This window comes from Lissotriton vulgaris, chromosome 7 (genome assembly GCF_964263255.1).
Source record: "Lissotriton vulgaris chromosome 7, aLisVul1.2, whole genome shotgun sequence".
Classification (NCBI taxonomy): Eukaryota; Metazoa; Chordata; class Amphibia; order Caudata; family Salamandridae; genus Lissotriton; species Lissotriton vulgaris.
In genome coordinates this window covers 1,643,551,773-1,643,573,866 of record NC_141695.1, presented here as the reverse complement: position 1 = coordinate 1,643,573,866, position 22,094 = coordinate 1,643,551,773, and the positions used below count along the sequence as shown (strand labels likewise).

General features: G+C 48.5%; 1 protein-coding gene across 1 annotated transcript in view; it reads right to left on the bottom strand.

The window, feature by feature from the left end:
• Nucleotides 1–22,094, bottom strand: part of CSE1L (chromosome segregation 1 like) — a 276,453-nt gene that overhangs the window by 26,580 nt on the left and 227,779 nt on the right. Inside the window, exons 18-19 of the mRNA XM_086932619.1 lie at nt 15,646–15,796; nt 10,017–10,225 (exon numbers count right to left, since the gene is read on the bottom strand). Coding sequence (XP_086788745.1) covers nt 10,017–10,225; nt 15,646–15,796 — 360 coding nt within the window. The remainder of the gene's footprint in view (nt 1–10,016; nt 10,226–15,645; nt 15,797–22,094) is intronic.

Below are 22,094 nucleotides of genomic sequence, written 5' to 3'. Positions count from 1 at the left end.
GATAGACGCACAATTTTATGGTTTTCAGTATGCAGTTGGCTTAGAATAACAAGTTATTTACATTTGGTAATGCATTAGTTGGAAAAGACTATCTAGCTGCAGATTCCCTACCTTTTCGCCAGGTTTCGGACCGGATCGGGAAATTCTGTGCACCAATAGGTGGTTTCGATCGACACCGTGAGCAGTGCCTATATAGGCACCACCCTAGTGCGCTGACGCCAGTTTCTTTTGCAACTTTCCACGCCAGGAGCGTGGAGCCACGAAGAAAAATGACCAATGGTGTGGAAAACAAAGGCCCTGAAAAAGGAGTCTTGTCTTTAGAAAACGATTTGAAGAGTGGGGAGCATGGATGAATCTGTGGCTAGTCTACCAGATAAGGGAAGTAATTTGTTCATCTGTTAGAGAACTGTAGATTCCTAGAATGGATACCGAAACAATACCTCCCGGGAGGAGAGTCAGTAAAATAATTTCAAACCAAAAAGTCTTGCAGAACTGAAGAGGGAAAGTGCATGTCCCTACGAACCTGACTGACCTGGTAGTAGTTTTTAGTGAACATGTGCAGAGAAATGCTTGGGAAAAGGTTAATTTTGCTCACTATTCTAATTGAAAAAAAAAACGTATTTTGCTCGTTTGGCAGAGGGAATTGGGGGTCCCGGGAATTGGGGGTCCCGGGAATTGTTTCATCGTAGATTTTTTTTTAACTGTAGAAATGGTTATTCGCGTGACCTTTCTTAAACTTTAAATCAGAGTGCACTATACTCTACGCTCTTCTGGTTGCATTCTTGGGAGGCTATTATGGGGTAGCGGCCATCTCGGACGTGACTCACGCTGATCGTGGTCAGCGTTCCAGTCGATGTACGCTGCACAACGGCTTCAGCCACCCCCCATTTCAATGGTGTCTGCTCGGACGCGCAGCGGGCCAGTCTGCGTCCGGGGCAAGCCATTTTGCTCGACTTGAATCAGGGAGCAGAAACAGCATTCACATCGAGTGAGTTATTAAAATCCCTCACACCTCTTCGTTGCCCGTCACATAGCGGCAAGTTGGTAGGGCCTACAAGGGACTATGTCTATGTGGACTGTGGGTTCATATTCACACCGGAGCCCCCTTCGAATGATATGTCTGCTGACACATTCATGCCTGGGAGCATTAGTGCTTGTCTCATCAATGCTAGATCATCGAAGAAGCACTATGTTGATGTTGCTGACTTGGTTATTACAATTGTTTAGACCTATTGTTTATTACTGAGACTTGGCTGGATGCCTTCTCTAACCCCATTGTGGCCTTGGCTACACCTGTTGGCTTAAAAGTACACCGGGTGGATCGCCCAGTAGGCAGAGGTGGTGGGTTGGCTATTTTGTAGAGGGAATGTTGGACTCTTTATAGTGAAACACCCACCCTCTGGATTTTAGCTTACAACTTTCTGCCCACTTTACTCTGGAGGGGTCTCTGATTTATCGGCCACCAGGATCAGCCAGGTTCTTTTTGGATACCTGTGGGGATGCGCTGGAAGAGCGAGCACTGCGCTTTTCGAATTATAGGTTTCTTGGGGATGTCAATTTCCATCTTGACCACACTGAGATGACAGATGATTCTGCAGCTCTTCTGGACTCCCTTCACTTGGCCAACCTTTCACAATTGATCATGTACCCTACCCATCAAGGAGGGCACACTTTGGATATCATCTGTTCAAATTTCCCTATATTAGTGGTGAGGCCGAGGCTGGTCGCTTGGTCGGATCATTTTCCCATATTTTTTTCATGGGATATCAAGCATTCTTCACGACCAGCCAACCGCCACCGCCCCCATCCACCAGGAAAATGGACCCTGGGCAGCTTAGTAGCTCTCCGGCAGCCTCCCGGCCCTCCCTTTTGGGGGACCTGAAGAAAAATGTGTCAATTCACAGACTGGATCTCAGGCTCGGTTGCTACTCTGTCAGCACCATGTCAGCCAAGGCTGAGTAGAGAGTCCCCCTCTAAGCCTTGGTTCAATCCAGAGCTAAGGACTCTGAAACATTTATGCAAAATATTGGAGAGAGAGCATGGCGCGCCAGTGACTACTGATAAACAAGCTCTTAGAGCCAAACAAAAACTCTACTATGTGGCTATTGGAGTGGCCAAAGGCCAGTATTACCCCGCTCGCATTGAGCAGGCCAATAACTCTAAAGAAATCTTTGCAATTGTGCAGAGTTTCTTGGCCCCTAGCGCCCAGGCACCTGTCTCAGACCTGGTGCAACACTTTGGCGAAATTTTTTGGGGACTAAATAATTAGGATCCAAGAGACGTTTTAGACTTCTCCTAGGAAGCTTACAGGTACTTGGTTGGAGTGGCCGATGGCAGAACCTGCCCCCACTTTTTCTGCGTTTAGGTCTGTCGATCTTCCCAGCTCTCTCAGAATCCTTAAGCCACTAAAGTCGGATCACCCAACGACTCGTGTGCGGCCAGGCTTCTGTCTGATGTGGCAGATACTATTAATTCAGAAGTGAATTTAATGGTCAACAAATCGATTCTCAAGACGATTGTTCCAATGTCATGGAAGCAGACGCGGATCCTTCCCCTCCTTAAGAAGCCGTCACTTGACCCTCTGTTACCTGAGAATTTCCGCCCTCTCTCACTTTTGCCACGTTTGGCTAAGGTTTGCGAGAAGGTGGTTACGTCTCAACTTACCAACTATGTTGAGGTGCCAGGCTTGCTTCATCTGGCACAATCTGGCTTCCGTGCTTCGTATAGCACAGAGTCAGCATTGCTAGAAGTGACAGAGGCGATCTAGGAGTGTTTGGATGCCAGTGGGAGAGCAGCTTTGGTTATGCTAGATCTCTCTGCGGCTTTCAACACCGTGCCCCACCCCCTGCTCCTTGTCCGTTTATCAGAAATAGGTATTTCTGGCCCGCTGTGCAATGGATCAGGTCGTTCTTGAAAGGACTGTTGCAGCACGTCTGGCTTCCTCCGTGTGCCTATGCAGGTGACTACTGGTATGCCGCAGGGGTTATCACTTAGCCCCCTACTTTTTAACATCTACGTGACTCCGCTGGTCTACTTTGCGGAGTCATTGGGGCCTAAAGTGATGGCATACGCCGATGATACCCAGGTTTTGTTTTCTTGGAGCAAGGAGGATGACTGTTGTGGCTGCTCAACATGGTTTGTCTTCAGTTTTTCATTGGCTGGCGAATGCACAGCTGAAATGTAATGAAGGAAAATCTGAAGTGCCTTTGTATGGCTCCTCCTCAATGGATTTCAGAGAAAGGCTTTGGCCTGCCGGTTTCCCACAACCAACTGCGGGCAAAGTCGCGCAAAAAACCTTGGCGTCTGGTTCTATGAAAATCTGGATTTTTGCGACACAAGTGAAGAAGTTGGCCGGTACCTGCTTTGGCACTTTGAAAACCCTGAGGAAGTTTCTTCCCCTTCTGCCAGGTAGTGCCAAAGAAACTGTGGTCCGTGGCTTGATTTTGTCCCGCTTGGACTACGCCAACGCCCTCCCGGTGGGCAGTCCGGGTTTTCTTGCCAAGAAACTGAAAGTTGTCCAAAACTCGGCAGCCAGACTTCTTTTGGGTGGTCATCAAGGAACCCACATGCGCTCCTTGCATTGGCTCCCAGTTGAATCTCGTATGAAATTCAAAATGCTGTCTATCGCTCATAGGGCCCTTCACGGCCTAGGCCCCATCTATTTGCAGAAGAGGTTTGCCTTCTACATACCAGGGAGACGGCTCCGCTCGTCTGCTCAGCTGTTGATACAGACCCCTAGGTTTAATCGCCAAAGACCTGGTGGGAATTCCTTTGTACGCAAAACCGGTCTGGCCTGGCACATGCTACCCTTGGATCTTCAGGGCACCCAGGACCCACTGTTTAAGAAAAAAACTTTAAAAATAGCTTTTTTAGTCTCAGATTGGTGTGCATTTTTCTTTTTCTGAAGCAAGCACCGGGACACTTTCGAGTAGTTGTGAGCTGTATACATTAAATATAACATAACTGTTGGCTCACCAAATCTGACGTTTTCACCTGGAAGTGCACTGGAAGCCTGCCAACCAGGCCCCAGTGCCAATGCGCTTTCCCTAAAACAAGGTTAAAGATACAACTGATAATTGGAATACACTGTGGCACCCCTGGAAAGCCTATAGTAAATGGAACCCCTGGTACATAGGGCAGAGGTATCTGAGATGGTCCTTAAGGGCTGCAGATGTCTTATGCACCCTAAGGGAAACCCATACAAATTACTTGCAGACTACCATTGTACGCTGCGTGACGGTGCAAACCACTTTGAAAATACGACATGGCACACACCCTATGTCACCTCAAATGATATATGCAAGTCACCCCTACAGCAGGCCTTACAGCTATAAGGCAGGGTGCATTATAGCCTATGTGAGGACAGATATGCATGAGCAGATACACTCCTGTCTAGACCAAATTGTTAGATATAGCAAGTGAATAGGGAAGCCATCTTAAGGTATGTACTGGTCAAAATGAGTAACTCACCTACATAACGGCATCCTTGAAATCTATGCTGCTTGGTATTGAACACAGTGGTTTGCGAAATCTATACAGATTCCAGTATAAGATTTATTATACCATGCACCCAGAGGGTACCCTTTGAAGCATACTAGTCGTCTAGTTTAGGTATGCTGGCTGACTGGTCATATCCAGCCTGTCACCACAGAGAACCCATGCTCTGATTAGGTCGGGAACAAAGCCTGCTTTGGTAGGTGTTATCACCTCCTTCAAGCAGCTGGATAGTGCATCTGCATATGAAGGCCAGAGGTTTCAAAGCATCTCCCGCCTTTGAGGTTGAACTGTTTCCTTCAGACTTGAAGACTGACACCCCCTGCCCTGGGCCCCCTTGGTACAAAGACAGGTGGGAAATCAGCTATGCAGTAGGTGTGTTGCACACACCGGCTAGTCATACCTCTAAGGTGGGCTGCCTGATGAGTTCCAACATTATTGATTTTGGTGGAACTACGGATTCAGGAATAGGATTATGCTCACTCTTCCCCAGGAAGTGGTCGTACTGGGGTGTAGTGACACCAATGGCAAGCCGCCCATTGGCTACTACCCATTACTCCTCTTAACGCTCTTAAATCTAGTATATAAGGGAGCTCCTGGCACCAGAGAGGTAATATTGACTGACTCAGAAGAGCCACAAGAAGCAAGAACTAAGAAGCAAGAACTGAGGAGCAGCAACTGACTTGGCACCAACCCTGCAAGAATGCCTGCTGTCCCTGACAATTGTGACAGACTACTAGTCCTGCAGCTGTTCTGCCTCCAAAAGCCTGGGAGGGACGCCGGCACTTCGCAAAAAAAAAAAACAGATCGCTCCTGTGGAGTAGCAGAGCTATTTCCCTGCATCCTGCAGGAACAAAAACGCAAGCTCCGGTTTAACAAACTGCTAACCGCTGGCCTTACCAACGCAGCGGCCATCCAGGAGGCGATGTTCCGTCTCCCCAGAGGTCAGACATGTTTCCCCAGCGAGGAACGAGACACTAGACCCTCCAGGAGCCCTCCAGTTCCAATACTCCGATACCCATGCCTTAGGTACCAGGGGTACCACTTACTAAGAACTTGCAGGGGTACCAAAGTTAAATTTTACCTTGTTTTAGGGAAAGAGCACTGGAGCCTGACTAGCAGGGACCCAGTGAACATCAGTCAAAAACCATCAGTAATGGTGACAAAAATTGTGTGACAAAGACAAAAAGGGGCACTTTCCTACATGTAGGATTTGCGTGAGCATTTCAAACTTCTCCTTTGTGAAGAAGAAAGTGAGGGCACAGGGCTAGGATATGACTAAGGCCTCCATCTTTCCTAGGCACCAGAAAGTAGCGGGAATAGCAATCACAACCTACTTCTAGCATCGGCACCCTCTCTATGGTTCCCTTGGCGAAGAGAGCTGTCACTTCCTGGCGCAGCAAGGAGAGAAGGTACTCCTTCAGTGGGTGTAGTCACCCCAGGTAAGGTACCCACTGGCCCTACCGACTACTCTCCTAAAACGTCCCCTAAATTTAGTATTTAAGTGGCTCCCCCACACCTAGAAATCAGATTCCTGTAACCAATTAAGGACGAAGAAGACTGAGCAGAAAAGCCTGAAGAAGACTACTGACTTGGCCCCAGCCCTACCAGTCTGTCTCAGATTTAAAAACCCTGCAAAGACAACACCTGTCCTGTGGCCAGCGACTTCCAGAACCCCAAGGAAGACTATCTGCTCTTCAACAGAGACTGGATCTCCAATGGACAGTGGCCTTGTCCAGAAGAATCCAACTACAAGGGTTCCCGATCCAGCTGGAACTGCGACTCCTGCCTACTCTGCACCAGACGCCCTCGGCTCGAGTCTGAGTGGCTCACCTGTCCAGTGAAGTCTCCCCAGCGATCCTGACCGCGAGTCCAGTGTTGACCAACCCCATGACACCTGCAGACTGAATCCAGAGGCTCCCCTGACCGCGAACGGCTCCGGTAAGCAGACTCTGAAGTTAAAAGGCATCCCTGCTCCTTGATGAGATGAATTGACTGTGGCCCAATGACAAACTGCATCTCTGCTGATGTTGGTCTTCCTACTGCAACCTCCGGTGCGACGCCTGCGCCCATTTGTTGAAAGCAGAATCCTCATTGAAAAGCATTGGGTGCCCGGCGGTGAAATTGCACCCAGCAACCGGGTAGCCCCCGTGCCACTGGTTGTGAAATTTTGGTACTCATCTGGCTTACCTTTGGTCCTGAAGACTGGATTCCACATGTAATGCTGCTTAACCACAATATTGTTTTCCCCAAAGGATAACATTGAACTGTTCAGGAATGGTGTCAACTTTGGAAAGTGAAAAGTATTTTTTATTTAAAAAAAACGTACTTGCCTTACAGGGAAGATCTTGGTCTTAAAATAAAATACAAAGCTTGTTTTTTTTCAAACTGGTGCGGATCGTATGTCCATTATTGGTCAATGTTGTACAATAAATGTTTTTGATTCCTCTGTGTTAGGCCTAAGGCTGCTCGCCAACACTACCACTAATAGAGCACTTTGGGTTTTACATTGAGCCCTGTACACTTTTGCCGCGGCCACGAAAAGAACTAAAGGTGGATTTGGGGTGGCGAGGGGCCATGGAAAGGCCTAAGGGCCTGGCTGTAGCCCTGTGGTGCCTAAAGAGCTCCAGCACGGTCTCCGAAGAGACCAGAACCATCAAATGGCATGTCCATAAGCAACAATTGAACATCCCCTGGAAAGCTAGTTTTTCCTTAGCCAGGCGTGGTGCCTTAAGGCAATTTTCGATGAAACCGCTCTGTACAACGATTCAGTGGTTTCCAGTCCGCAGATTGTGAACTTAGCTGCATCTCTCTCGTCAATAACTACCTAGGAGAGTAAGGTCTGAGCCTTCTCCGGTACCATGGGCAGGACCTGCGCAACCGAATCCCATGGAGCATGGAAGTAATGGCTCAAAAGGGACGTAGTGCTGACCGATCACAGCGCAAGCTGGTGGAAGAAAATCTCTTACCAAGGTGTCCAGACTAAGATTCCCTTTCTGGTTGGGTGGTAGGGAATACACCATGATTTACATGAGAGATAGAAGCTTGGACCACCAAGCTCTCTAGGGTATTGTGTTGTGTGTGGTAACTGGGGTCTCCTGGGACGGGCAGAGTGGTGGATAATCTCCCTTTACACAAGAGAGCTGTGCTGGGCTTGGACAAAGTCCCAAGCAGGGCATCAGTAAGGGTTCCACTGAAAGGGAGAAACAGTCGGACGCCGCCCATCCAGCTCTGTGTCAGAGTCGGGGATCAGCATAAGGACAGCATAGGTGCATCTGCATCGGGGAAGGTCGAGGTGGCTTGACTGGCACCAGTCTGGCTCCATCTGTGGATCCAAGGGGCCCAACTGGTGCCGGAGTCGCAGGCGTGGAATAAGTAGAGGCCCCTCCAGAACGCATGAAACCCGAAGGCACACTAGCAGAAACGGCTGGCCAAGTATGAGGCGCATGGCCTCATAAAACTCTTGGGAGGTGAGTGGGGGTCGATCAGGCTCCTGGAAACTTGAGGAAGCCCGGAGCAGGCCCAGGTATAGGCTCAAACACAGAGCCGGCCTTGAATGACTACACTCCTTCGTCTAGTCTGAAGATAGCGACAGAGGCGGCAAAGTCTAAGACCTCTTCAACTTCTTGTTTTTCTACTTTTTGTGGGACTTACCCGAGGTGCCAGACGACTTGGATTGAGTCTAGGATAATGGACTCTGTGACAGATTCCAGGACCTTCCTTTTGTCCGGGATCAAGACCGATGCGGTGTCGGGGAGTTTGAGGTACCTTTTCCTCAAGGCCTTGCAGGGCATGGCTCAGCAGTTGACGGTGGCCTTTGAGTCGTGTTCGCACTAGAGGCACCAGAGACAAACAAGTTGCAGGTCTGTTACCAACAATGGTCTATGACAGGCGCCGCAGTGCTTGAAGCCTGTCTTCCTAGTATACATCTCTGCCACACCAAAAGAACGCTCAAATAAATCTATACCGAAAAAGTGAAGTCAAATAGTGATTGACAGGGTAGCTTTCTCTGGATCTGTGCGGACTAGCTCGGAAAGAAAGGAACTGATGTTATCACCAAGGGGTGTCACCTATATAGACACTGCGCATGTTACACCCGTCGAGGACTACCAAGCAGATCGACGTCAACTACCAGTGTGCATGGGTACTGCACAAAAACTTTACAGATCAAGTCAGACACCTGGGGTGAATTCCAAGGTAAGGAATTTGCAGCTAGAAGTCTCTACCAGATCACTTCTACAGATCCCTTTATGGTATTTCATGATATATTCTGCTTATCTAGTTACTGCACTGGGTTGTACAATCTGATATTTTGCGTATAATTGTGGTGCTGAGCTGGCATATAACTATCAGATTATATCGTACTGTGTTAAAATAACCCTATTAAGCTCTTTTTTCACAAGTTTGCAAAAAAAAATCATCTACTGGGAAGGTATAGTTTACCTGCAACTCCAGTTCTCTTGTAGGGATATTTCCATGATAGTCCTAAGCGTTGATTAGCACCGCCTGACTGCGGGGATAGACCCCAGAGCACTTTTTCCAATATATATTCTCCCCTTGGCAGACATCTGAAAAGCAGCTACATGGAGATCGGTCCACGCATTCACTAGGCACTCCTGCCCTGACACAGATGCTACAGCAGATGCTCAAGCAGGACAGAAGTCTCTCAAATCTCTTTGCCGGTTTCTCTATCTTTTGGTTTCTGTACACTCCACCGCTTCAGGGAGGATGGGATTGCTATTCTATTCAACGCTTATGACTATACATTGAATCCCCTATGAGAGAAGGTATAGTTTCTTACCTGTAACTCCAGTTCTCTCGTAGGGGTATTTCCATGATAATCATTGGCAATCCTACCTCCTCCCCAGTGGAGTGGACAGACACTTTCAGGCTCCACTATTAATCAGCTAGTACAGCTTTCACAATGAATTGAGGTAACTGCCTCTGGCTGAGCATGTTGGGATAATGAAGGGCTCACTGCTCTTAAAGAGAGTGTCTCCTTTTTCTTTACTTATAATGACAGCCTATGGCTACATTGCGCTGCACTGCTTCATAGCTTTTCTCTCATAACAAAGGTTTTGTGAAGGTTCTTTGACAGTGCCCTCGAAAAATTATTCATGCACATATTTTCTTGGAGTCTCCTTTTGCCCCTTCAAGCTGAAGTATTCTGACCACTGTAGCCTGGTCCTTTAGGCTGCATTATGACGAAGTGACTTTTCAAGGCCTTCCTGAAGAAAGGCGAACTTCAGCACTTAAGATATATTGAAAAAAGTGTTCCAGGGACCGCCCCCGCAGGCGGGCAGCTCTAGTCAACCCGTATAACTATACATGGTAATACCCTATGAGAGAAATGCATTATTCAATAATTACTGGGCAAGTTGATTTCATGTGAAGATGGTGAAATCAGCACAAAACCACAGGACTCTACAGCTGGCTATCTTGACTTAAGAATTAACTTTTAATGTCATCAAATAATCAGGAGTCAATTCAGAAACACACATTACACTGCATACTTAACTTACAATTTTATCTGAGGCTGATGTTGCTATTGCACCTGCGCCACGTTCCAAATATGCCTGAAGAAGTCTGACAAGAGGAGGAATGTTTCCTGTTCTTTCCCACAGAACCGGCTGAAGTAGATGAGGAAATAAGGCCATGTAGGAAGATGGGATGTCATTCTTGTGCATTTCCAACAGCAAAGACATCACTTGAAACACATATGGAATAAACTCTAGAGGGGATAGGAAAAAGAAAATAACTCAGATGCTGAAATACCTAACCACTAATGATTTCAATTAGCGGAGACTTTCACATTGGCTAAGTGCTGTAAAGAAGGAATGGTATAGTGTTAATTATAAACACAAGACTATCTCCACTTAGTATTTCTGATCAGATTTAGTCAAATCAAGCTATGGACTTTTCCAGATTGTTTTCTTCAGCAGGGCATTTAAAAGTGGCTCCATGCAATTTTTGAAATCAATAAGAGGAACACAACAGAATTTCGGATTTCAAGAATTTTACTGTCGACTTTGGATAGAAAACTTGTTAGCTCCATCTGAAGATATGCCACAAGCTCGGATATAGATCACTAAACATTACAGAAATTATGTTCTGGAACGTAGTGTTTTCATCAAATCCCACATCCTTGTTCAATTGTTTTTAATAGATCGAAAATGTGTGCATTTCATCTCAATTTATTTTAATTATTAACCTGTTTTTAAAATAATGTATTTACTGGTTATATAAAATGGTTTTCTGTATGCATTTTTGTTGAATGGCACCTTCAAGCTTAGCGAAGTCTCACGGTGTGCACATTTAGAAATGTGCAGGACTCCAGAACACATTTAAATAGCACAATCTAAACTAAATTTACAGAGAAATGTTGCCAACGGATAGTGAACCTTTAAAAAATACAACTTAAACCAATCTTTAATAATACATCCCTCTTACTTTGAGACAATCTGAATTTAATTTCATTTAGGAAAGAAACTTCAAAGCAAAATGTTCAAAGTTATAACAAGAACATTAAGCAGCGGGGGGGGGGAAGATAGGGAGTATCTATAAGCAAACAAGTCACAAAGACAAGGCTCGTTCTGCAGTGAAATAAAACAAAGGCTCTTCTCAGTCACCCTATGGCGTAAATGCTGGAACTGGGAGGATATGTTCAATCAAATCAATCAAAGACATTTATATCGCGCACTACTCAAGGCGCTTGGGGGGGGGGGGGTCCGCTACTGCTCGAACAGCCAGGTCTTGAGCTGCTTCCTGAAGGCGAGGTGGTCTTGGGTCAGGCGGGGGTGGGTCAGGAGGGAGTTCCAGGTCTTGGCGGCCAGGTGGGAGAAGGACCGTCCTCCTGTTGTGGCTCTTCGGATGCGGGGGACGGCGGCAAGGGCGTGGCTGGTCGATCGGAGCTGGCGTGTGGGAGCGTAGAAGTTGAGGCGGCTGTTGAGGTAACTCGGGCCTTGGTTGTGAAGGGCTTTGTGTGCGTGGGTGAGGAGGCGGAAGGTGATTCTCTTGTTGACCGGGAGACAGTGCAGGTCTCTCAGGTGTCCGGAGATGTGGCTGTGTCGGGGGAGGTTGAGGACGAGTCTCGCTCAGGCGTTCTGGATTCGCTGGAGTCTCTTCTGGAGCTTGGCGGTTGTTCCGGCGTAGAGGGCGTTGCCGTAGTCCAGACGGCTGGTGATGAGGGCCTGGGTGACCGTCTTCCTGGTCTCGGTGGGGATCCACCGGAAGATCTTACGTAGCATGCGCAGGATGTTGAAACAAGACTAGGAGATGGCGTTGACTTGTCTGGTCATGGAGAGGGAGGAGTCCAGGATGAAGCCCAGGTTGCGTGCGTGGTCTGTCGGTTTGGGTGCGGTGCCCAGGGTGGGGGGCCACCAGGAGTCGTCCCAGGCGGAGGGTGAGGAGCCCAGGATGAGGACTTCCGTCTTGTCTGAGTTCAGTTTCAGACGAGGAGCAGGATAACAATAACCTGAAGCACCTCACAAGCTGAAGCGGGTTTGCACAGAAAACAAGCATTTACAATGCAATGGTCTCGCCCTTGTTACAGTTTGAGCTTTTGGTATTGCTTTTGACAAATGGTCTTTTCTAACTTCTTTGAATTATGTGTAAAACGTGACTGGGAATAGGAAATCGCATGTACTGAAGCTCGTCCGTGGTCCTCTGCAGTATGAACATATTCGGCATTGGATATATTTTATTATATAGTCTGCCGTCATCCCTGAAGATGCTAGGGACATTATAAGTGCCCGCAGTTTATTGTTGGTTCCTGTCTGCATTAGAAGATGGGGCGAGTATCACCGTCCTGGAACTACACTCCTTTTTTCCGGGGGTGTTGGAACGCCCCCCCCCTCCCCCTCCCCCTCCCCCCCCCCCCTCCCCAGGCCTCATCCAACGCCCTCCTTCTCCTTTCCCTGGGGGTAAGAGCGTTCCCATGGTGCGCATCCGATGTCTAACTGCAGTTATGGCTCTGGGACGCACCCCCTAATGTCCCTGCTCCGCTCTAGCCCCTGACCCTACCACCGGGGAATGCCCACCACCCCAGACCCGTACTCACAAGGGCCCCGCGCTGCTCCTGTTCAGGCAGGGACGCTGCATGGCCCGGATTCCCCTCTCTGGGCTCCCTCTCCGGGGCTCCCTATTAGAGTGTTCGCGGGCCCTCGGGTCCCTCAGCCACGGACCTCGGGACCCGCTCTGCCCATCTCGGATCACCCCTTGAGTGCTCCCCGCAAAGCCTTCCACTACGGGCGACTCCTCGGCGCAACTCCGACTACGTCATCAACCTGCACGGTCCAAAAAGTGGCAAAGCATGGGCACCCCAAAGACGGGCTTGGTAGGAGCAGGAGCCACTGAAAGTCTGGCAAAGCAAAGCGTGCTTCAGAGGGGCATCAACTCAGAGATTAACTTTGAAGCGTGCACTAGGCTATGTTAACGCACGCAAAAAGCCAAAGATAATGCACCAAAACACGCCATCCGTTATGGACAGACCAGTGACAAATACTGGAGAACCATAGTCTGTTAGCATTAAATACTAACCTGTGGCATTTCAAAAACAGATAAACTATTAGATATAATCTCTTGAAGCACCGATAACGGACAAATCTACTAACACTTAATAGCTCTCATTCTACACAACAACAAAACAAGGTCTGTGACAGGAAGGATGCATGCTAACATATTTATGATTATTTATTTAAGTGCTGCACAGACTCAATGTTGTGTGACAGGGTGGGGCAGTGAGTGGGCAGAGGGGCAGTGACGGGGCAGGGTGGGGCAGTGAGTGGGCAGGGTGAGGCAGTGCGAGGGCAGAGGGACAGGGCGGCGGGGATGGCGAGAGAGAAAGAGCCTCGGTGGGCAGATAAAGGAAGAATGAAGATGGTAGAGGGAGGGGCCCGGGGGGGGGGGCACAGGGAGGGGGCCGCACTCAGCCACGAGCTGCTGTCATTCAGCCTCGATGACGTCAGACACCCACACACAGGAGCAAGAGAGCCCTGGGGGGCAGATGCGGGGGTGGGAGCACACCGGAGGGGAAGACATGCAGGCGAGGGGTGGGGGGGCACTTCAAAGGACAGCGCGCGCTGAGGCATGGGAGGGGCTCCAGCCAAGGACGTCGGTGGAGGGGGGGCATGGACCACATCCTGGGGTGCCGGGGGGGGGGGGGGGGGGAATACATGGCCAAGCCCACATCCTAGAAATGGGGGAGGGGGGCAGACCGCACATCAGTGATAGGTCGGGGGGGGTCTTACGAAAAAACTGAGGGAGGCGGGCGGCCCCTGGGGGTGGGGGTCGTCGGACGGATGAGTGACAGTCCCGTCCCAGCCTGTGAGGCACCGGCGTGCAGGCCAGTCCACTCTGGAACCCCCACCCCCCATTTTGGAGAGGTTTGAAACCCGGCTGTGTCGGGCAGGTCACTGGCTGCGGTGCCACCCGTGCAGAAGAGACATGTCTGCCCATCCCTGGTGCAAAACTGCCCCTCCACCATCGAGCAGAGCAGGCAGACACCGCCGCCAGAGCAGGCAGACACCACCGCCAGAGCAGGCAGACACCACCGCCAGAGCGGCCGATGGACCGGGGAAAAGGTGGGATTTCTGCTGTACCGGGGGTCAGTCCCAATGCAGCAGACTGACCCAGTCTCCTCCCTTCACGGGGGGCCTAGGTTTACTTGTGCACCTGCTCTCCCGGCTCGACTTCCAGGACCCTGGCTGCCTGCACCATGCCCACCTCTTGCACTGCTGCCTTGTCACTCTTGGGAGCCGCTAGAGAACGCCTGCTGTGGACACTTCTGCGCATGCCTGCGAGGTACCCCTCCATGGCTGCCTATGCCCAGTGCAAGCCTGACTGCAAGTTACCCCATACGTAGCTGCCTATAGTACCCAATGCCTGCCTGACAAATTCCCTTTCATAGCTGCATGTACCCAGTGCATGGCTGATAGTTGCCACTCAATGGCTGCCTGTAGTCAGTGTATTCCTGCCAGCTACCCCTCCATGGCTGCCTGTACTCAGTGGCTGCCTGTGTGTTACCTCGCAGTGGCTGACTGTACTCAGTGGCTGCCTGTGTGTTGCAGCTCCAGTCCCGGGCTGCTGGCCGCTTCTTCTTGCTGCGTAAGACGGCCGATCTCCCCGGTCAGCAGGCGGATCGCCTCCTCCTGAGCGGCCATGTGGGCTGCCATGTCCAGGGAGGCCTCCAGAGCAACAGCCGGGAGCCCGGCCGGAGACGAGGGAGGCGGGGATCTGCTGTGGGAGGGGAGAGGGAGGCGGGGATCTGCTGTGGGAGGGGAGAGGGAGGCGGGGATCTGCTGTGGGAGGGGAAAGGGAGGCGGGGATCTGCTGTGGGAGGGGAGAGGGAGGCGTGGATCTGCTGTAGGAGGGGAGAGGGAGGCGGGGAGAGCGGAGGCCGTGTTACATCGGCATCGGGATCAGCTGCGGCTCGGGAGGCGGGGATCTGCTGTGGGTGGGGAGAGGGAGGCGGGGATCTGCTGTGGGAGGGGAGGGGGAGAGCGGAGGCCGTGTTACATCGGCATCTGGACCGGCTGCGGCTCTCACGGGACGCCCACCGCCGCGATGACATCGCAGGGGCGGAGAGCGAAAAAAACGCGGGCACGCCCCCGAATCTGGTCCAGCCTTGACGGACAGATCCGGCTCCCAATGGCTAGCCTCCATTTATGGAGCTAGCCAATGGGAGCCGGGGGACGTTCCTGAAGCCCTTATAGTTAATAGATTTCGCCTGCGCCGAAAAGCTGCGCAGAGCGCAGCCTTCGGCAGGCGAAACCTAAAAATTAAATGCGACATGTCAGTTTATGCACAAGATGTAGAACCAAATCCCCCTTAGGCCAATTTAAGAGCCACTAAAAGGACTCTCCATTGATAACATATGCTTATTATAAAACATAAACAAAGATTCAAACCAAATTAAAGTTCTAGTTTCAAACTGGTCAGTATGAAAATAACACTTGTACCCACCAATAAGAGAGGGAGATGAACAGTTGACTGACTTGCATTAGAACTGAGACAGCTGAAAAAACCTTAAGCTATCGCCATTTAAAAAGTATTCTGTTTAGTTAAACTAGCTTTATGGTCCTCAATTGTAACTTGGACAATGTGACAAACCCAACAAGCTGCTCAAACAAAAACATTACATGTTTCTAGTACCTTGCACATCGTTCTGCAAAATCTCTGTGAAGACCAAGAACAACGCCTCTTCAAAGCTTGAAACGGCTGAAGGATTTGCTTTGCAAGTAATTCTGATCGACAAGCAAATGGATTCGAACAAGTAGTGGTTAAAGTGAGGTTTGCTTGGGTTCTATAAAAAAGAAAAACACAAAATTAAACAAACTGTTACAAATTGCTTGTTAAAAGAAGAAAGGATCAATTATCAATTCAGATTTTGTTTAAACCAAAACTACATATGTGTAAAAAGAGACCTGTGGTTGAGGATCGCAGGGTCACCCATCAAGTGGACAAGAATGCTTTGCAAGGGATAGGCTAACAGGATATGCAACCCGCTTTTGAGGCGGGTGGGTTGAGGAATACAGAGCAGGACAGTGCTTCACCCTCTAGCAAGTACGCGATTTGGAGGGGCAGGCAAATGGGTGGGGGGCATAAAATAAATCAAAAACAACGAAAGAGTACCAATAATGATTATAATACAGAACTAAGACAATGAGGAGTGAATAACTACCACCATCCAGTGAGGGAAAATATTACACACAGACGTGGAGTGAAAACAACTAAACAGTCAAAGAAAAGAACCCTCAGGCACCAACTACATGTATTGGTCGCCATTATCTTCATTGGGTCCTTGTTGAGAATACGTGAGAAACTACGTAGTCAGAAGAAAAGAAAAAAAGTGCTCAATTAAAAAGAGTATGGACTACTCCCCAGACTAGAATTTTAATACAGGGGTAGCTCTAACTCAGTTAAAAACAATCGTGCAAAGTCGGACATATATAGGCATAAAATAAATACACACAACAAAATAAATACTTGAAATGAATAAAAAAAGAAAACACTTAACCGATTGCACAGACACGTCCTACTTGCTCGGGTCCTCTTATTTTCCAACATCATGTCAAGGGACCCAGCTAGCCTACATAGTCAATCCTGGCACTGCTCTCAGCATGAGACATACCAGAACTTGGAGGGTGCAGCATCTCTCGGTGCCCCAGAGGACAGTAGAGGTCTGTGCAGGCTCTCAACCCAGCTGTCTAAGACAGCTGGGTTGAGAGGTTTATAATGCATGTCAGGCTGGCCGTTGCAAGACAGCTTTCCAAAGGGACATGAACACTGTAAACTAGTGCACAGGCATCCCACCTCTGCTTCCACTCAGCAGGCCCGCCCCTTCCTGAGTCCTGCTGGGTTGATGAAAAATGAAATGGTAATGAATTAACTTTAACATTTTATTTTTCGTCTCTGGGGCTTTTCTGGGGGCATTTAAGTGGAGGGACGACCACCCGGTGTAATGGAGTCACCCTTGCATTTAGCTGCAGCTTTACCATACAAAAATTAAGAAAGGGGGGTGGGGAAAACTTGGCGGCCGGCTAGCAGTGGGTCGCGGGTGTCAAGAGCAGTGGCGGTGTGAGGCGATCTTTTGCCGATTTTTTGCCGGTGCAGAGATCGGGCTGGCGGGAGGTGTTGAGAGGCATCCTGATGTGCTTGCGTGCGGGATAATTACTCACTATGCATGGGCTGTTTACGGGATTTTTCTTGACTTGTGAGCTGTCTTTTTCGGATTGACTTTGTTGTCAGCGGCATATGGCGTCTAACAAGGTAGGGGTCAGAGAGAGGCGGAGCTCGAACCAGGAACGGAGCTCGGCGGCTGGGGGAGAGCAGCGTTCGAGCTTGGCAGAGGTCGACAAGCGGTGGCCAGGATTGCTCTGAGAGGTGCCGGGGGCGCGGGAGGGGAGCAGGAGCAGAGATACTGACTTTAGCGAAGGGGTCTGTGAAAGGGCCGCTCTCACCTTCAGGCTCTACCGGCAAGAGTCAGGTTGCACTACAGGCAGCAAGCGGCGCAGCTGTTTGTGGAAAAAATAACCTGGATGTTAAAAATTCAATTGTTGCTACAGTGACTTCCAGATACACTCTAAGGAGCACGGGGAGGGGGGTAACATAAAATATCGCATAAACAGAAAGCCCTACCTAAAATAAATTAGAGAATTTGGCCCGACACTCCTGAGAAAAATTTAGCTAAGAAAAACTGTAAATTGGACGGTGTTAGCAACAAGAAGGGAAAACAAACAAGTTTGGAGCACAAGTTAAATAGTACCCCGTCCCTAAACCAGGTCCAAAAATTCTAATACTAAAAGCAAATCCCATACAGTCTAGTCAGAACACAGACATCTCGTGGGAGGGTGAAATAGGTATAGGGGGGCCCCCGGGGAGCTCCGACACGCAGGACTGGTCTCAGCATCTACCACCTACCCAGGAACAACTTCACCTTTTCCCAACAAATCATGGATATGATCTCATCCAATTCCGGACGGCAGCTCACCCAAATATACCTTGGTGACTTCAACCTCCACTGGAACGATTGCAAGGACGAGGTGGTAAATAGTCTTAAAAACTTCCTCGATGCCCTCAACCTCACCCAAATATGCAACAGCCCGACCCACGAGAAAGGTTCTAACCTTGACCTGGTCATCACCAAAGAGGAATCTATCCAACTCGACTCCATCCAACCCTGTGACTGGTCAGCTCATCATACTGTCACATTCTTTATCAATGAAAAAGTTAAAGTTAACCCGGCTCAAGTATCCAAGCCAAAAGTCTGGAAAAGAGACATGAAAAAACTCAACCCAGGCTCTCTGCCCCCTAACAGGTGCAATCTCCTACTGCCACCGACAGGCGATACGGACGTTCAAACACTGACTGACCATTATCTCAACGCAATGACCTCCATAATTAATGAGGCTGCACCTTTGCAGCTAAAAAGAGCCTCTACCAAAATCTCCAATCCATGGTACGACGGGAGACTCAATGAAGATAGACGAGACATGCGAATGGCAGAGCGTACCTGGAGATCAGCTCCCTCGGCAATGCACCTAAAAGATCTGAAGAAAAAGAGAAATGCCTACTTCAGGAAAATAAAACGCTCAAAATCAGACTTCTTCAGCCTCCAGCTCGACCAAGCAAAAAACCGTCCGAGAAAACTGTTTGAGCTAATCAGATCACAATCCAAGGATCAACCCCAACCACTCATCACTGCGCGTGAGGCACCATCCTGTGAAGACTTCGCTTTCTTTTCCCAAAACACTGACAACATAAAGAGTGATCTCCTCATTGACGCAAGCCTCTACTCCAAACCACAGTGCCTAGCAGCCACTGAACCAAAAAACAATGCCACATGGTCAACCTTTGGCACATACTCAGAAGAAGAAATTGGCAAACTGCTCAGCACCCTGAAACCATCCAATCACCTCACGGACCCCCTTCCTGCTGCAGCAGTAAAAGACTTTACCCCCTTGCTTATCCCTCTCTGGACTAAAATTATCAACAGCTCTCTCCAACAAGGTAGCATACCTGACTCCCTAAAAATTGGTCAGGTCACACCTCTCCTAAAGAAACCTACAGCCGACCCCTCTGATCTCAACAATTAGCGTCCCATTACCAATATTCCCACTCTCGCCAAACTGCTGGAAAAATGCGCACAACTACAATTGACTAAACACATTGAGCAATTTGATCTCCTCAACCCACACCAGTCAGGCTTCCGAGCAGGGCACAGCACAGAAACGGCTATGACTCACATAATTGACGACGCACTTCAAATGCTAGACCAAAACGACACCTGCCTCCTCATCCTCCTTGATCTCTCTTCAGCATTTGATACTGTTAAACATGAGAATCTACTAGAGCTTCTAAACACAAGAATGGGCTTATCTGGAACTGTTCTCAAGTGGTTCACCTCCTTTCTTCACAACAGGTCGCAGAAATTCAAGAGCAACAACCGGATGTCCTCGCTAATACCCGTAACGCTAGGTGTCCCCCAAGGATCCTCTCTATCTTCAACTCTGTTCAACCTAGTCATGGAACCGCTCACCACCCTTCTACAAGCATCCAATGTACACTTTCACATGTACGCAGATGACACCCAACTTTATCTCAAATTACAGTCCCCCCAAGGACATCTTGCTCCTGAACTCAACGATCAGATGCACCCAATCCTGGCTGGCCGATAATCATCTCAAACTCAATGCCCTGAAAACAGAGTTCCTTCTGATCTCACCTCCAGAGAAGGTCTCCACCACTCAAATTTGGCTCAAAGACCTAACTGCACTCAATGTCCAACCCACCATCGTGGACTCAGCAAAATCCCTAGGCATAACACTCGACACCAATCTGAACATGCAGCAACATATCAGCAAGGCAACAAAGGAAGCAAACTTCCAGATCAACACTCTGAGGAAACTTAAACCCTACCTCCCAGCCAAAGACTTCCAAACCGCAGTACAAGCACTAGTCATCCCTCGAATTGAATACGGCAGCATCGCCCTCTGTGGACTCCCCCTAACTACAACCGCACCCCTAAGAGCTTCTCTAAACGCTGCAGCGAGACTCATCACTGGGTCAAAAAAACACTCCCATATTACCCCTGACTTGAAATCCCTGAACTGGCTGCCATTTGAAGCTAGAATACATCTGAAAATCGCCTGCATGACACACAAGGCGGTACATCTAAACTCACCCGGATACCTCGCTCAGAAACTGACAATCTCTGGAGGAGCTAGAAACACCAGAGGCACTAACAATCGTCTGTTGAAACCTCGAAGATTCCGGAAGGAAAAAACATAAGCGCTCCTTCTCGGGAATGGCGCCTAGGATCTGGAACTCTCTCCCGCCCGAAACCAGGCTTATCTCTTCCACCACACTCTTTAAAAATGAAGTAAAAGCTATCCTCATGGCTAAATACACCTGAACTACTATCTTGATCACTGTTAGTACTCTGCACCGATCTATACTACATGTTTGACCCTTTTGATTATTTGTATTAACTGACTTATTACTCACATGTTTGGCTTTGTAGCCACCTATTTGTACTACTTTGTAATCATGTTGGGCTTAGTTGCCACCTATTTGTGCTAAATGAACTATTGATTTATCTGTTTAACCATGCTCCCTCATGTACTTCTCTTTGTAAAGCGCTCTGATATCTGCAAGGATCTTGTCCGCGCTATATAAAACTTTCAAAATAAATAAATAAATAAAATATGCATTTAAGCCCCAATCGTTATCAGGCTCTCACTATAGGCATGGAGGAGGAGGAGGGGCTGGATTTACAGGACAATTTGGCAATGGATAATGCAGTTAGCACAGTCCAGTCAGACCAGTTAGCGTCCTCTTCAGCCTTAGTAGTGGATAATTTGGCGGAATCTGCAGGAGCTTCGGCGACGAGTACTCCAGTTACTGAGCATAAACTATTAGAAGACTCTAGGGTAGACCCAGAGTTAGATAATTCGGATCTCAGTTATAGCCCTTCTAAAAAAAACTGGATTTGGATATACATCAGGGCTTTGAGGCCTCTAATAAAAATCCGGAGAGTATTCGGGCCTCGTGTAGTTTACTGGAGGCTAAATTTGATAAATTGAGCGCCCGTACGGAATTGTTGGAGGCCGAAGTAAAAGTGATGCGTGAGGGTCCTTGACAATCATAACGATATTGAGGCTATCAAGTTTAAAGAGAGGGATGACGAGAGAGTGGAAAGGCTTGAAAATATGCCAAGGCGTAATAATCTGAAGATTTTGAAGCTACCAGAGGGAAAGGAAGGATCAGATGTTAAAAAGTATGTGGTACAGCTCCTTAAATCTGAGTTACAGTTAGATGAGACGGAAGAAGTGTTAATGGAGGATATTCAGAGGATTCATCGGGACCCCTTTAGGTTGAATCCGAACCGCTCCAAGCCTAGAAAAATATTGATTAATTCTATGACATATAATTTGAAAGAAAACATTTTGGCAGCGGCTCTTAAAAAGAAGAGTATTTTGTTAGATGGTATATCAGTGGAGGTAAGATCGGATCTGGCACCAGCTACTGCCAATAGGCAATGGGAGTTAGGGAAGCGTATGGAGCCTCTCAGAGCACTGGGGGCTACAGTTCAACTACAATTCCCGGCCTTTCTAAAAGTTATGTAGCAAAACAAAATGTATTTGTTTCGAGCGGTTGAGGATGTTGATTGTTTTTTAGAGCAATGTCAAGGGAGTAATTTGTAATGTAGAGGATAGGTATATGTGAATTTAAGCCGGATCTTTGCCAGGCATGTATATATTGTTAGCTAATTTTTTGTTGTGTATATCAGCACCGCCACTGAAGACATCCATAGAGGCCGAGGCCATGGGTGTTTTGGTTGGGTTTTCCAATGGGGGGGGGGGGGTTCACGGGGGAGCTGGTGGGAGGGGATACAGGGATTGGGGCTGGTGGGTGAAGGTGGGGGGGAGGGGAGAAAAAATAAGGAAATCCTCAGAAGCGTTCTTGGCACTAAGTTATTGGAGTTAGCTGGCTGGGTGTCATGATTGGGGCTAAACCTATTAAACTGAGGTTCCTTTCGTGGAATGTTAATGGCTTACGGGTAAAATCCAGGAGACAAATAATCTTAAAGTACTTAGAAG